The 16,088-nt window shown below is 35.6% G+C and overlaps 1 protein-coding gene across 4 annotated transcripts in view; it reads right to left on the reverse strand.

The window, feature by feature from the left end:
• Positions 1–16,088, reverse strand: part of NRXN3 (neurexin 3) — a gene marked incomplete at its 5' end in the record, with an annotated part of 1,287,103 nt that overhangs the window by 901,825 nt on the left and 369,190 nt on the right. For 2 of the 4 annotated variants that reach the window (XM_083375237.1, XM_083375238.1), the window contains 2 exons: positions 3,876–3,902; positions 10,737–10,940. In XM_083375237.1, coding sequence (XP_083231363.1) covers positions 3,876–3,902; positions 10,737–10,940 — 231 coding nt within the window. The remainder of the gene's footprint in view (positions 1–3,875; positions 3,903–10,736; positions 10,941–16,088) is intronic. The other 2 variants (XM_083375239.1, XM_083375240.1) reach the window with 1 other exon arrangement.

Consider the following 16,088-nt stretch of genomic DNA (forward strand, 5'->3'; position numbering starts at 1 on the left):
GTTGTAACAGTTAATTAGCATGATAAAATCCCATCTTGTGTCATGCTTATTGATGGTTCCCTTGTGGATATTCATGACAGAAAATAAATGGAAATTTACTTTTATGAATACTAAAGATAATTAAAAATACAAAAACTGATTTGACCTTATGCACAGTTAGGTCCTTGTGCAATAAAACACAAAAAGAAAAAGAAGCCACTACAACAACACAGCTAACAATTGTAACGAGATCAGAAGAACAGAAGAAAACATAACTCAGTATTTTTTATTGGGCCATCTCTAATGTATAATATGAACAAAACAACACAACATTCCATTATTATTGAACTTCAGTGTATTTGCATTGAAAATCTGTCTCCACAGATGCGAATCCATGTAACCAAATTCTGTGAAACTGAATTTTGGAGCTTTACTTTTACTTTTACTTTTTTTGGTAGAAGTGATTTAGAGGATAACCTTTGAATACCAACTCTTTGTGTATGTATCTGCACAGATGTAATTTAACCCAATTTCTGCTCTAAATTGTCCTTTAGGAATCAAACCACTTAGTTTGATTTAAACATTTATTACTAAGTTATGATACTCAATATTATGAAATCACAGGACATTGCACATAAGTATTTGCAAACATAGGACAAATATAACTTCACTAAGAACTAAACTTTTTCAAAACTTAGATGAAATCATAGATATGAGTGCATAGGACTGATATATATATACTAAGCATATATTGAATACTTTAATGCTTAATAAGTCTTTTCAAAAGCTATTTATTGCAAAGTGATTTCAGTATTACGTAAATTTTCAAGGAATAAAGCTGACAGTTTATATTATGCAATTCAAGTGTCTGGTATACAGTACAACCAGTAAAAATGAATTCTAGCTTTTTTTAAAAAAGTGATATTACCTTTAATGTATTCACATTTGTAGATTAATATTTTTTTTCCATTTGCAAAGCACACTTGTTTCAATTCTATTTCATTGTTTTCATTACATAACAAAAGAATAAAGGAAGGAAAGCCAGCCAGGTAGGGAAAGAAAAATCCAGAATGGTGTTCTGAAGGAACATAAACCACCAATATATAAAATTGCACATTCATATTACTCACTTTCTGAACAGAATAATGGAAATCAAAATTAGTACCTTACCTGTTGTCATTCACTGGAGCAACAACAGCCAGTACTCTTGATGGCCATTGTAATAGAAATTTTGTTATGCCTGTTATTCTTTTCTTTTTTATACTTGATGATTCTGGCTACTCTTTAATAGCACAGATCATATATTACAATCTCAGTTAATAAAGTGACTGCTTTATCTGATACTAAAATCCCTTGCCTGAAGGTTATTTATGGCATATGCGTTACTGAGTGTGCCTTTTTCCTAATGTAGAGAAATGGGGAGAAAATGACCAAAGATCAAAATGGCGGATGTTCTCTGAGGCTTTTCTAATATTTCCCACAGTGATTTAAAAAAATATTCATCTTAGCCATTTTATCTACACATGTTAAAGTGTTTTTTTTTTTAAACAAGATGAATATTGAATGTACAATTAATATTTCAAAGTTAGCCTCCCTCATGTGAATCTATTTCTATTGAATAATGGAGACCAAGGGCATTTGACAATGAAACAAGTATGTCCATGGATCCAAGTGGCTAAACAGACATATTAAAAATAAGTGGTTTTCAAGCTGGTTGAAAAACAATATATGCAAGGTGGTCCTTGACTTACAGTCATTCATTTAATTACTGTTTGAAAAAAGTGGCTTATGAGCTTTTTCCACACCCGCAACTATTGCAGCATCCCTGTGGTCACATTATCAAAATTTGAATGCTTGGCAACTGGCATTTCTTTATGACAGTTGCAGTGTCCTGGGATCACGTGATCACCTTTTTCAACCTTCTGACAAGCAAAGTCAATGGGAAGCCAGTTTCGCTTAACAACCATGTAACTAACTTAACAAACCCAGTGATTCATTTAACAACTGTGGCAAGAAATGTCGTAAAAATGGGGCAAAACTCACTTAGCAACTGTCTTGTTTAGCAAAATGTTGGGCTCAAATTTGTATATCAAGGACTTTCTGTATACAGTAGAATCTTTGCATAGAAAGGCCATTTAAATAAGTATGAATGCATTTACAGTATATAATTACTAACAAAACATTTATGAAGATAGTTATTTGATCAAAATGTTTGATTGAAAGAGTATTTTGCCACATTGCTTCGTACTTAAGTGAGGTGAACTGCCATCACTGTTTATAGTGGCCAGAAAAATTTCAAAAAGGGACACTTGCAGCTTATTGGGTCATCTATAAATATGTGCTGTCAGAACACAGAGTTATGCCTAAAAAAGAATGGCAGTCACAGAAATTTTATTTATTTCTTTATTCATATATTCAATTTCTATAGCTGCCCATCTCAAACAAGTGACTCTGGATGGCAAAAATAATCAAATAATTAAAAGCAATTACAGTTTCCAATTGTGCAAATAGAATTCTTAACACATATCATTCAAGAAATTTGATTTAGTATAAGGTATAATATAATGGAATTGTGTTATCTTGCTATCCTTTTCATAACTAGAACGATGTGGAATTCTTCCTTATCATTCCAATAAAATTAAGTGTGCAGAAATAAGCACAGAATTGCATCCTAAGTTCTTTTGTTAACTGTATTTTTCTCTAACCTTAGCACTGGGCTACTAGGAGATTTCCGTTATCATGAAAATTCTTCCACTAAAGGATAAAAATAAATAGTATAGTAGTATAGAAGAAACTATGGAAATAATGTGCATTAATGTAGTTTCCATTTTATTTGCTTTGTATAACTGTGTTTGTTTAGCATAAAAATATCAGGTCTGCAGAAAGAGTGCCTTTGCAGCTTTCTTAAAATTGGGGCTAGACATTCCTCATTATGTTTTGCTCTGCCATTTCTACATGGCACTTCATGCAATGTCTTTTTGGGCAATTCTAACACATGTAAATGAGAGTCTATCTTAGGAAAACAAATATACTGACCACAATAGAAACATATCATGGCTGGAATTGCATTTTTTGCTGTTGCAGTTTCCCAATCCCTGCAAAAGTTTTCCTAATAGTAATTATTTCCTGTTGTGGTAATAGTAATTAATAACTATAAAATAGTAATTATTTTCTATGGTAATTACTGTAAAAAAATAGTAATTACTTTCCATGGCAATTCTTTTGCCTCAAGTGGTGCCAGAGTCATAGAAAAATATGAGTTTTTTATCATATTAAGTGCTAACTTCTATTAGTATTATAATTGTAATTTTTAAATACTAGTTTTATTCTGTTAGTAAACTTTCTTCAAAAATGTTTCCAAGAGCGTTCACCTATCTGAAATAAAGATTGACTCAATCATGGTATTGCCCACCTAAGAACATGATTTGCTTCTTCTATATGTATATATATTTTAAAAGTGAATATTAAAAAAGTATCAGATGAAGCAGTCACCATTATGACCTAAACTATATACTTTTCAAAACAATATTTATAGTAGAAAAGAGTATACAGTACCTGTGATTTCTATGCAGTATCAAGACTGCCTTTAAGAATATTTCCCAAGACAGCAGAAAGCTACTGAAATATGTTTTCAATTCTTCCTGTTCCCTGGACACTTTTCTGTGAAGCCAGGGAATAAAATAATTCATTTGCCCCTAGAGAGATCTCTCTCAGACACATACATCACTTACAAATAATACAAAATGCACACTATTTCAACATCTACTCAGTTCTTGTTACCAATACATTTTTAATGAAAAGAAGGAATAGTTTATAAAACATCAAATAAATACTGTTAATTTCTTTTAAATAGACATATATAGATAGAACAAAATGAAACTTGAGGGAAAACTTACTGGCGTTACAGTTTATCCTGATACAGTCTAGATGGGGAAAAATAAATGAAAGATGAAATTGCATCCTTCAAGGTAACAGCTGCAGACATCCAAAAACAATCAGTCCACCCTTCCGGGGACAGACACACGCAAAAAAATGTGGCCATTTTATATTTATGTACATTCTATAGAAGTACAGGACTGTCTCTGTACTTATATACTACAAAAGTCTCAGATCCATAAACTATTCCCATTTCCCTACTTCTGTTTACGTGTTTGTTTGTGTGTCTCTGTGTGTCTGTGTCTGGGTGTGTGTGTCAGTGTGTACCTACACATGTGAGATGCTTGCAGAAAAGAACTATAAATTATATACCTTTCCTTGACAATACGGTTTTTAAGAAAAAAAATGTTATTTTGAAAAATAGTTAAGTGATTCTAATCAAAATCTAGGTAAACATAGTTTACATGTTATTAAAGCAAAGGCATTTTCCCATAAAATGCAAGGCTTTCTCCCAAATGGTATGTATTTTTAGTCCTTTTAGAATATTTTTACACATTTGGATGCTTAAAAGCAAATTCTACAATGTTTCATTTGAATGGTTAGTGTATCTATATAAATGCATTCCTGGAATTAGCTTGTAAGTATTTAGTAATGCAACATTTAGCCCTTTCAATGTATACTCATTTACTGTGCGATAACTTAAAATGTTTTGCAGAAAAAATGTATATTGCCAAAACTTTTCATGCTGCAGAAAGGGATAACATATTGCTCCTTGTCACCATAAAATGGCCACTTGCAAACTGCTAACCGCACGAACGCCCAGCCCAGATTTCTGCATTTTGGAGGGTTAATTTTATTTTTTATTGGTTGGAGAGAGTTGATACAAAAACAGCCAGCCAGCCCTTCAGAGCCCTGTTTCACCTTGCTGCCTGAATATTAGTATTAAATGAAGCATCTACAACATTCTGGAAGAAGATGAAATAGGCAGTGCAGCGGCAGATCTGATTATCTTTGACAACCCCCTGCGCTTCACTCTTATGTTTCAGGAACTACAAGTGGGAGAAACCATAAACAAATTTAAAAAGACTACAGTGACACATGCATTTATTTGTGCCTGTTAAATACTCATTAATATCCTAACAAAAAAGTAGAATTTCAGCTGAGTTGTTTTGATCACTCATAGAGTCTTCTGAGCAAAACATAAGCTTCAAATACTTGACCACAAGATTAGAAGCAAAATACCTCCAATAATTCTTAGACAGAACATATTATTTGAAAAAAAATGTTGCAACATGTAGCCTATGTAAACCTGTGACAAGCTGTTCCTCACAGTGAATGCTAAGAAGCACTTCTCCATATACTCAACAATATCATGTTAAAAAGATTCCACTGTTCATTGGCCAAAAAACTGGTCAATCAAGTTGACCTCTGGCTCAACTAAAATATTTAAAACTATCTATGCTAAAAACTTAGAGGTATTTTTCCCAAGTAAAATTAGAAAAGGAACATGTCTAATTAATATTATAAAATTAATATTTATAAAGGAGGGGCAGTAAACAAAAACAAACAAACAAACCCTGAGTGATTGGGGAAAAGAAAACATCCAGAAGTAATGATGCCACCGAGTGTATTTTCCAGCATATCTTCTCTTAAGAAAATATGGGTTTGGTTTCGTGCGATTAGGTTTGTCATGTGTCGTCAACCGCAACAGAAAAGTGGGAGCAAACAGCCCTTGAGCATTTAGTACGATCACCATACAGGAGTGGCTATATCCCTTTTTTAGATGTGTGCTGGTAAGTGCAATAAGGGGAAAAAAATTCTCCAATACTGAGTGCCAAGAGGATTTAGAGGAGGAGAGAGAGAGAATGACAAAACACTAGAGATCTTATCTGAAAGGCTGATTATACTTGAGAGATGTAAAATAGAATGTAGATTAGATTATATTCTCTTTTAGGTTTCTAAAATTTCATCTGAGAAATGTATTTACATTTTAGAAGCTTAGACTGTCACCACTGTTCTCAGATACTTAAAGCTTTCCTCCTACTTCTGAACACATTTATAATCCCAGTCCTTGGGATTTGCTGATCATTCATTTTTACTGGCATTTTTAATATTTGTTTTTATGTGAGCAAACTCATCTTCTGTGGCGTTCTGCAACTGATTAACCCTGGGATTCAGGCATTGTTAACTCCAAGAAAAGATTGTGAGAGTACAGTTGTAGCTTTATGATTACTACAAATGCTACAACCAGGTTTTCCCATAGTACCTATGACTCACTCTCCACACTCCTATTTAACATCTACATTAGGGGTGTCAAACTGCTGGCCTGTGGGCTGGACGTGTCACGACAAAACCGTGCCCATCCCATTGCCGGCAATGGGGAAAAAGCTCCAATATGTCACACGATGTCACATGACATCACACGTTTGACACGTCTGATCTACACAAAGCTGCTAGATGAGGTCATCTGTTATCAAGGAATATGCTGATGATACCCAGCTTTATACCTCTAGCCTGGCAATTCACATGGTGCCATGGAGCATCTGTCTCGACATTTGTAGCCTTTGGGGTGTTGGATAGGAAAGAATAGGCTTCAGTTCAATTATAACAAAACAGAATAGTTCTGGGATTTAGGACTTCTGGGGACTCCCTGTCTTTTGTTCTAGATGGTATTACAGTGTATTACACACAGGTTTAGTGTGTGGAATAGGTGGCAGCCTTAGCCAAGAGAACTTTTACACAACTTTGTGTGGTACACTTTGTTAGACTAAGAGGCTCTGTTCATAGTTTTCATGCCTTAGTCACCTCCCAAGTGAACTACTGTAATACAGTTTACATGGGACTGCCCTTAAAAAACATCTGGAAGCTGCAGCTGATTGAAAATTGCAGTGTGAGCAATTAGAAGTTTTCCTCTATGCCTTCATTTTACTTCTTTGTTTCATGAGCTGCCTTGATTACCAGTATTCTTCTAAATGAAATTAAAGGTGCTTATGGTCACTTATCAATCCCTTCATGGAATGGGACCAGGTTATCTAACTACCTCCCCTATTACGTCTATCTAGTCTCTTAGATGCAGGAGGAGAAGCAAATTATGGATCACATGAATCAAGGAATACCTTCATACAGGACCCAGGATTTTCTATTTTGATGCCTGATCTTTGGAACATCATTCCCCAAGAGAATTAGATTAGAATATATCAGCCTTTCACGAGACCCTGAAGACATGCTTAAGTTTCTGAGCATGGGAGCTGGATTATTGGTTAGAACCTGTGATATATTTATTGTTATTTGATTGGGTTTTTTTTAATCTTGGCTGCCTGTTGTGTATCTTATTTTCTTGTTGTTTTTGTATTTTAACTTGTTGGCCACTTAAAATCACCATTTGGTTATGTAAATTAAATAAGTAAACAAATATATGATCTATCAATAGCTGGATGCATATATGGCCCTGTCTGCCTACTACAAAACAATCAATACGGGATGCAGACATTGAGTGACTTTTAAAGATGAGACTTTGACATAGTGCAGTTCCAATCTGATAAAGAGGAAGACTTGAGAAGAAGCACTGGTTTAGTGTGATTCGCCATGTTCTAACTCTCAGCAAATGCTAGACATGGATGGGACTGTGGTTCATTGAATTTTCTCTCTCTCTCTCTCTCTCTCTCTCTTTCTCTCTCTCTCTTTCCTCTCTATCTTCTCAACAGTAGTGTTAGAAATATCACATATAGGCTTATAATTTTTCCATAGCTTAATGTGTTGCCAGAGAATATGATCTTCGAACTATCCCTCAAGAAAAATTTACAGTTTTCTTAAAGAAGCAGTCTTAACATATGAGAGTCTCTTCCCTCCCTCCTTCCTCAATCAAATCAACCACATTCTCCTTGCTGATTATTTTTTGCTAAATAGAGCTGTAATGGAGAGAGGGATATCGCAGCCCTTGCAGGTTTTTCTGTACACTCTGTTCGAAGGGCTGTTTGCTGTGCGGGCCGCAGGCTTCAGGCCTTTGAAGGGTTGAATACCATCTTTTGATATACCATGACTGATGGGACATAAAGAAGTTTTTACAACGTTGATACACAGTGTGAAAAAGATCACAGAAAAAAGGATTTAGAAACATGAAAGGAAATTAAGAAGAAAAGCTGAGGGGGAGGGCAAGCAAAATAATGTTTGCTACCATTCAAAACAGACTTTGCCATTATGCATTTCTGGCAAGAAAAAGTGGTTCAGATTCCCATTGTAAACTACTCTAAATCAAACAATATCTTTATAAATTGCCATTTTTCACCAGATGTTATCAAATGTGGAATTTTTACTGATAAGCAAGGCTTAGATGCTGGCTCGCTTAATGCAATAACCTTTTAGAACTCATATAGTCACTAAGGTTTGAAGAAATCTTCCCTGGACTCCTTGAACTTGAAATGAATTTCTAAAACAATATTTCATATTTGATTTCTATGTCATGCTTTTGGGGGGAAGAAGTAAGTTCACTTCTGAAAAGATTTTACATCTTTCTTGCTTCATAACTAACCTTCTGGTCTGGAATATGTATGGCTGCGATAAAGTTGTAGAGATACTGCAGTGACTCCATGCAAAGCATAGCTGATGTGATATTTGGGCTTACTAAAATTTCTTTTGCTTACTAAAGGGCAGATAGGACTTCATTTTCAGGCCCTTCTAACATGAAAATGTGATTCAAAGCCCACTCATAAATCTTAAAAAAACATGTTATGCATTTCAAAAAGTAATTGTTTATGAAACAGCTGAAACAATAGTTCCCAGAGAACATCTGTATGATACATGTCCTGGAGGGGGGAAAATGTCTCTGCTAAAGGGAACATTTTTTATCTTATGTGGTTACTAATGCTAGATACAAATAATCCCTTCAGAATTGATAGAAACTGTTAGAGAAATAGTCAAACTGTTTTCTTATGAGCATTTCTATTCATTTATTCGTTCATTTCCTAGCTTTATTGTTTTTACAAATAACTCAAGGCAGTGAACATATCCATATATCTTCCTCTCCTATTTTCCCCACAACACAAACCTTGTGAGTGGGTTGGGCTCAGAGAAAATGACTGGTCTGAAGTCACCCAGGTGGCTTCCATTGCTAAGGCAGGGCTTGAACTCATGGTCTCCTGCTTTCTAGCCTAGTGCTTTAACCTCTAGACCCTACATGGCTTAGGCCCGGGATATTTGCAGGACCGTCTGCTACCGGGGACGACTTCCCATCGCCCAGTGCGCTCACACAGAGAGGGCCTCGTCAGGGTGCCGTCGGCCAGACAATGTCGGCTGGCGACCCCCAGGTGGAGGGCCTTCTCTGTGGGAGCACCAGCCCTTTAGAACCAACTACCCCTTGAGCTTCGGATGGCCCCGGACCTCCGGTCCTTTCGCCGCGACCTCAAAACTTTTTTCTTCCATCAGGCTGACCTGGATTGATGATGGGTTTTTAAATATGTTTTAATTTTTAACTGTTTAGTTAATTTATTTTGGGGCTGTTATTTAATTCTTTTTTAAATTTTTGTATTGTTGTTTTTTATTGTTGTTAGCCACCCTGAGTCCTTCGGGAGATAGGGCGGCATATAAGTCCCAAAAATAAATAAATAAATAAATAAACAATCCCTTGTGCATCGGGTTGTAGGAAAGTTTTTAAATAAGACTTTCCTGATCATATTCCACTTCTACTCTTCCATTGTAACATATAAATGAGTGGAATAATATAAACGTTTTTCTGAGCAATGTATGATACATACTTGGAAGGTCATAGACCCCAAAGCACCCCATCTTGATATTTTGTACTTAGATGTTTCGGAAAATCAGAGGTACTAAGTCATAAATCCAACATCAGAAAAGCTGACAGAAATTCTGAGGCTATAACACAGTTTTTCAAGTAAACACTGCAGAATGTGAAGCAGTGACACCAGCTAGAACTCTTGGTTTCTTTTTAAAGCAGAGAACTACAAGAGAACAAAAGGTGAACATTTTAGGCTTTTGGAAGACAAATATTAATTATATCGTGTCTCACTATCTCTTCTTCATAGTGATCCATTTTTGAGCAGCAAATAAAACCATTTATTTTGCAGGAAATTAATTCTATGAATTTCCTCAAATTAAAACCTTGAAGGTAAAAAATAATCAATTGAAACAATATTGTATCAGAGAAAAGAGAAGAGATCTCTATCCCAAATTTTTCCATTCCTCTTGAGTTAAGAACACTGAATGAAAAAGATAACAACTCCATCCAAGAGGTCTAACATAAATGCATTTCTACTGGACTTTCTGGAGACAGGACTGGGCAAAAGAAGGTTTCTGGATATTTCCTCAAATGAATTAACTTATATTTATTTATAAGTTACTCTCTTTTTTGAAATGGGCACATTTTAAGCCTGAAATTAAAGATTAATCTTATTCTTAATCTCAGAGAGCAGCATAGATGGTGTCAGTATATTTGATATATAAAATCCTAGCTTGTTAAAGGGTACCAATTTCACCTATAGCTCCTATCATTGCCAACATAGCTTAATTTTGACTGTTTTGAATAGTAGCAGAGAGGCTGGATCGATGAGGATGTGGTTGATCAAAAGATGGACCAAACAGCATGTCTTACACAAAACTAACCAGTTTAAGAACAAGAAAGGAAGCTTTAAAAAAGTCTTTAAAACAAAACACATTATCCATAACCAGGAAGCAACATAAAATCTGCATGCAGGGATGGCTGGAGAAGTTCTCCATGATTAATATTGTTACAAAAAAGTACTTTAGCAGAGTTATAATTCAACTCAACAAGATCAAGGGGGGGGGAGGATGGAAGGGAGACAGACAAGAAAACAAAACAAGCTGAAATTAAAAGCCAAGTGATTGGGGAGGTGGACTTTGCACAATACCTAGATTGACCATGAGTTTAACCCGGCCTCCATCTAGCTCAAGCCGTAGTGTATCAGCTGAATCACGTGATGTTGTGGCCATCAGTAGACCATATGCACGCTGGGACATGAAGCGGAAGGACACATCCTCAGCCTCTGTATGCATGACCATAGGCATAACAATTTTCATATACATGCTGCCATCATAACTCAGGACGGAGGCCTCTGAAGAAAAGAAAAAGATCAATAAAACAAATTACAATAGTTTTAGGCATTTCAAATCTTGGAGAATTACTAATTATTGAATAATTTTAGATACATTATTTGATTATTGCATGAAAATGGTTCAGATTTTCAGCATTATTATTTTACGGTATTATTCAAATAACAAAAGTTCCCTGGGTATTGTATATTCAGTTGAAAATATTAAAATTACCTCAGAACAGTAGAAAAATAACAGTATAAAATTTTATTAGAGAAAAGATAAAACCAGTGACTACAATAATGGCAATCAATATAGAAACATAAAGTAATTCCCCTTGAAGCAATCTACGTTGTTTTATTAGCAGAATTCTTTGAAAAGGGCATCACATTAAGATCTTAGTAACATGATACATTAATTTGAGTAGAGAATGTTTTCATATATCATGGTTTCATAATATTTATTTATGTAGCAATTGCTAACTTTATATTAATTGACTAATTGGCATATTTATATCAGCTATAACTTTAGACATTTTCCAAGCATAGTTTAATGTAAAGTATATTCAAAACACGTACCCAAAACAACTTGTTAAATCTGACCAATTCAAATGGTGATACTTAGTGTATTAGCCTTAAATATGCAAACATACTCTTTGCGTAACTCTCCACGAGAGTGTAACCATTTCCACAATACAACAATCTGTAATTCAACTCAAGTTCAGTTCTTTACTGATCAGTGGGAGCATCATTTTGTTTGTTTAGTCATGATAATGATCAAACCAAGACAACATTCAAGGGCATTAATTGTTTCCTTATACTTCAGTGGCAAGAGTCAGAGAAGGCACCCAATTCTAATATATTGTGTTCAACCTATCATATTTGGAAGCATTATGTGAAGATCTATCTCCTCTTTAGAAGTCCATAATGTTGGGAAAAGTGGAACAAAAAAGTACCACCAGCAGCAAAGTGGACTCAAACACAACAGTAACAGATGGATAGGTAGGAGGCCTAAAAATCCAGACTAGAAACAGATAACACTTCAGAACAACAACAACAACAACAACAACAACAACAACAACAACAACTGGAGAGACCAAACTGGCCTACAAGAAAGACCAAATGAAGAACAGAATAGAGGCATGGGAAGACAAAGCACTACATGGCCAGTACATTAAAAAAAATAGCTGGGAAAGCAGATAATAACAAGACCTGGCAATGGCTAAGAGCAGGAAAGTTGAAGAAAGGGACCGAGGGACTAATTCTGGCTGCACAAGACCAAGCCTTAAGGACAAATGCATACAAAGTCAAAATTGAGAAGACAGCAACAGACAGTAAGTGCCACCTATGCAAAGAAGCTGAAGAAACAGTGGACCACCTGGTAAGCTGCTGCAAGAAGAACGCACAAGCTGACTACAAGCAGCGGCATGACAAAGTAGCAACAATGGTGCATTGGAAGATTTGCAAGAAATATCATTTGCCTGCAAGCGAGAACTGGTGGGATTATAAAATAGAGAAAGTCATAGAAAATGATAAAGTTAAACTGCTCTGGGACTTCAGAATTCAAACAGACAAGCTTCTGCAACATAACACCCCAGACTTAACAATTGTCGATAAGAAAGACAAAAAAGTCTGGATAGTGGACGTGGCAGTGCCTGGAGACAGCAGAATAGATGAGAAAGAACTGGAGAAGATAACAAAATACAAAGACCTACAAATAGAAATAGAAAGACTGTGACAAAGGCAAGCAAGGGTAGTACCAATAGTAATAGGCGCCTTGGGTGGAATCCCAAAACAACTGGAGCACCACTTGAACACCACTGGCATTGACAAATTCGTCATTAGTCAATTGCAAAAGGCGGCCTTACTAGGAACTGCTTCCATCCTGTGACAATATCTGTAATACCATCAAACATCTACATCTGCCTATCCCAGGTCTTTGGGAAGGACTCAATAGGTAGACAAAAATGCCAAATCCAGTCTGAACATCTGGCTGACTGAATAATAATAATAATAATAATAATAATAATAATAATAATAATAATAATAAGAAGAAGAAGAAGAAGAAGAAGTAGTAGTAATAGTAGTAGTAGTAGTAGTAGCAGTAGTAGTAGTAGTAGTAGTTGGGAGGGACAACTCCCTGCTCAGGTAGGACACCCTATACCATTTCAGACAAATGGCTGTCTAATCTCTTCTTAAAAACTTCCAGTGTTGGAGCATTCATAACTTCTGGAGGCAGGTTGTTCCACTGATTAATTGTTCTAATTGTCAGGAAATTTCTCCTTGGTTCTAGGTTGCTTCTCTCTTTGGTTAGTTTCCATCCGTTGCTTCTTGTCCTGCTTTCAGGTGCTTTGGAGAATAGCTTGACTCCCTCTTCTTTGTGGCAACCCCTGAGATATTGGAACACTGCTATCAAGGAACATACTGCAGATGTTATGTCATGTAATTGCTTATTGTTGGCCCCAACTTGATAGCACTCAAGTAATCAGGGTGGATAGGATGCAGGATCAGATTTCTTGATATGTGAGTGTTATTCCAGGTTGCTGGAAAAGCTATGTTCCAGCTGTGGTAAACAAAGTGCAGCAAGTTTAATAATTCTACTTCCAGATGCTGGTGGAACCCAATGTTCTCATATTAGACATAAACTTATTTGTTGCATGTACGGAATAGAAATCCACAGACCTACCTGGTTTTGCTTTGGATTCTATTAGACTGTGCAGTTAAGCATGAAATGGCACTTTCTGACACCTTTAGTTCAAATGTGACCTGCATGAAATAGTTCCTGTGCTAGTGTGTGCATATGCATACATTGCTGATAAGTGTCAGAGTTAGCAAAGGGAATGCTGTCAGAGAATAAATGAATTAATCTGCATAAGAGGGATCAGATACTTCCCTTCTTTAGGTACAATAGGATATATTGCATGGTAGAAGCATTTTGTAATCAGCAAGAACTTTGGAAATATTTGCTTTTCCTTAAAGAGGAAAACAATACAAATAGCATTAGAAACGTAGGACTAATTTCAGAGAATCCAGAGAAATCCAAAGGATATAAGCTTCCCCAATTGGTCGCCCCCTCCCCCACAGATGTGCTGAAATTGCAAATCAATTCCCAAAGTTCCCAATTTTTATGAAATATATGAAGGCTGATATACATTTATTTAATAGAAAATAAGCAACTTGAAATAATAAGTCCAGTACAGGTTCCTTTCACGTTTTCCTCTCTAAAATGTTAAAACAATCTGAATATGACTCACAGTTATCTTCGCCACACTTTTTAACCACAATGAGAACAAGGAACAAACTGCATTATCAGCCACAATACACACATACACACACACACACACACAAACACAAACCTCAACCCATTCTATATGAAAGGGAAAGTAAATTACTTCCTTCACGTTGCATTTATTTTTTTGTCTGTCTGGAAAAGACAAAACCCAAGCATTTCCTAGAGTTCCCTTAAATCATGAAATTACTTTTTCACAAACTTCACAGAAAGTATGTAGCAATTTCAAGCATACCAAAGTGAACTGGAAATTCAGTTATACTAGGCTGCCAAACTGTAACAAGGACATGTGATCTCAGGGGAATGGAACCAGACCTTGATCTGGAACTGTCCATAGATCGGGATTGGTTTCCTTGATTTACTGAACTGCAGTTAATTATGCTTAACCTGGTTTTTCAACAGAAGTGCAGGGCTCAATAGCATTTGCAATGGGCCATTATCTCTTTCAAAATTTGATCACTTTGCCCCTTGCCCTCTCCCTCCATCCTGCAGAAGTAGTTTTACATTAACATTTCTGTACTCTTTTCAACTGTGCAAACAGATGGGATTTTTGTGTCTTGCAGATTTTGTAGCTCGCTCTATCTATCTATCTATCTATCTATCTATCTATCTATCTATCTATCTATCTATCCATCCATCCTTCCTTCCTTCCTTCCTTCCTTCCTTCCTTCCTTCCTTCCTTCCTTCCTTCCTTCCTTCCCTCCCTCCCTCCCTCCCAAGGATGGGAGATAGGCATGGCACTCAGAAGTTGCTTTTTTTGCACTTTCCTATTGGTCATTGAGAGAATGCATAGATTGCCTTGAATGTTGATCACTTTAATTTTAAGGTAAACAATAGTAAAGAGTTTATTGGCTTGAAATTGATTGGGAGGATTTGGAAAGGTATTATTTAAATCAGTCTTCCCTAATTTTTTAAAATTTAAAGACACAATGATCAACAGACAACTAAGAAAGACCAAAACATTCCCAGAAACTACACACACACACACACACACACACACACACACACACACACACACATAGTTTGGGAATGCAAATACAAAACATCTGTATTAAATATTTATGCTCCCAAAGAAATTTATATAGATGAAATTAATCTATTAGGAATTATTTTGCTTCTATGATTAAAAAAAACATGAATACAATTAAACAATTTTAATTAAAGGTTTCTTCAAGACCCTGCTGCTGCAGTAATTTTTTCAATGATGTTTTACACATTTTAAATACCAGTACTCCAAAGAAAAGAGTGATTTCATTTTTCAGTGTTTTACTACAAAAACAAACAAATTGAATTACTTTTTGTTGAACCAATTTTGGCACCTTGGTAAAAATGGAAAATAAAATTGGATGAGCATTAATTATTAATGGTTCTGAGTATTTTTTTCTGAATTCCTAAAAAAATATTCAACCCAACCCAAATTCATACAGGTTGATGATGTTATTTTAGAGGGGTTTGGTACCATCGTGTCCAGTTTGAAGCATGGGCTTCAACTATCAGAATTAATATTCAGCATGGCTATATCTGATGAGGTACAATAGCATAATGTTTACATCTTCCAAAAAGATCAGGACTTTGGACTCACATATGATTGTACTTTTGTTAAACCACTTCTAGAGGGCAAAAAGTCTATGAAACATGGAGCAGATAAAGCGCAACTTCCTTTCCCAACTTGCTCTCTGGGAAATTTATTTTTTTAATAAATACTGCCAAACTACTAAATGGGGAGAAAAATTTGCAAGGGGTTGCAGCAAAGGGTGGAGGGAGGGGTTATTCTTATTTTCCCTTTATTCTAAATGCTGGGGTAATTGTTTTTGAGTTCCCTTATATCATTCATTTGTTTTACCTTCTAAACAGTGTTGGATACACACACACACACACACACA

This window comes from Vipera ursinii, assembly GCF_947247035.1.
Source record: "Vipera ursinii genome assembly, chromosome: 1".
NCBI lineage: Eukaryota > Metazoa > Chordata > Lepidosauria > Squamata > Viperidae > Vipera > Vipera ursinii.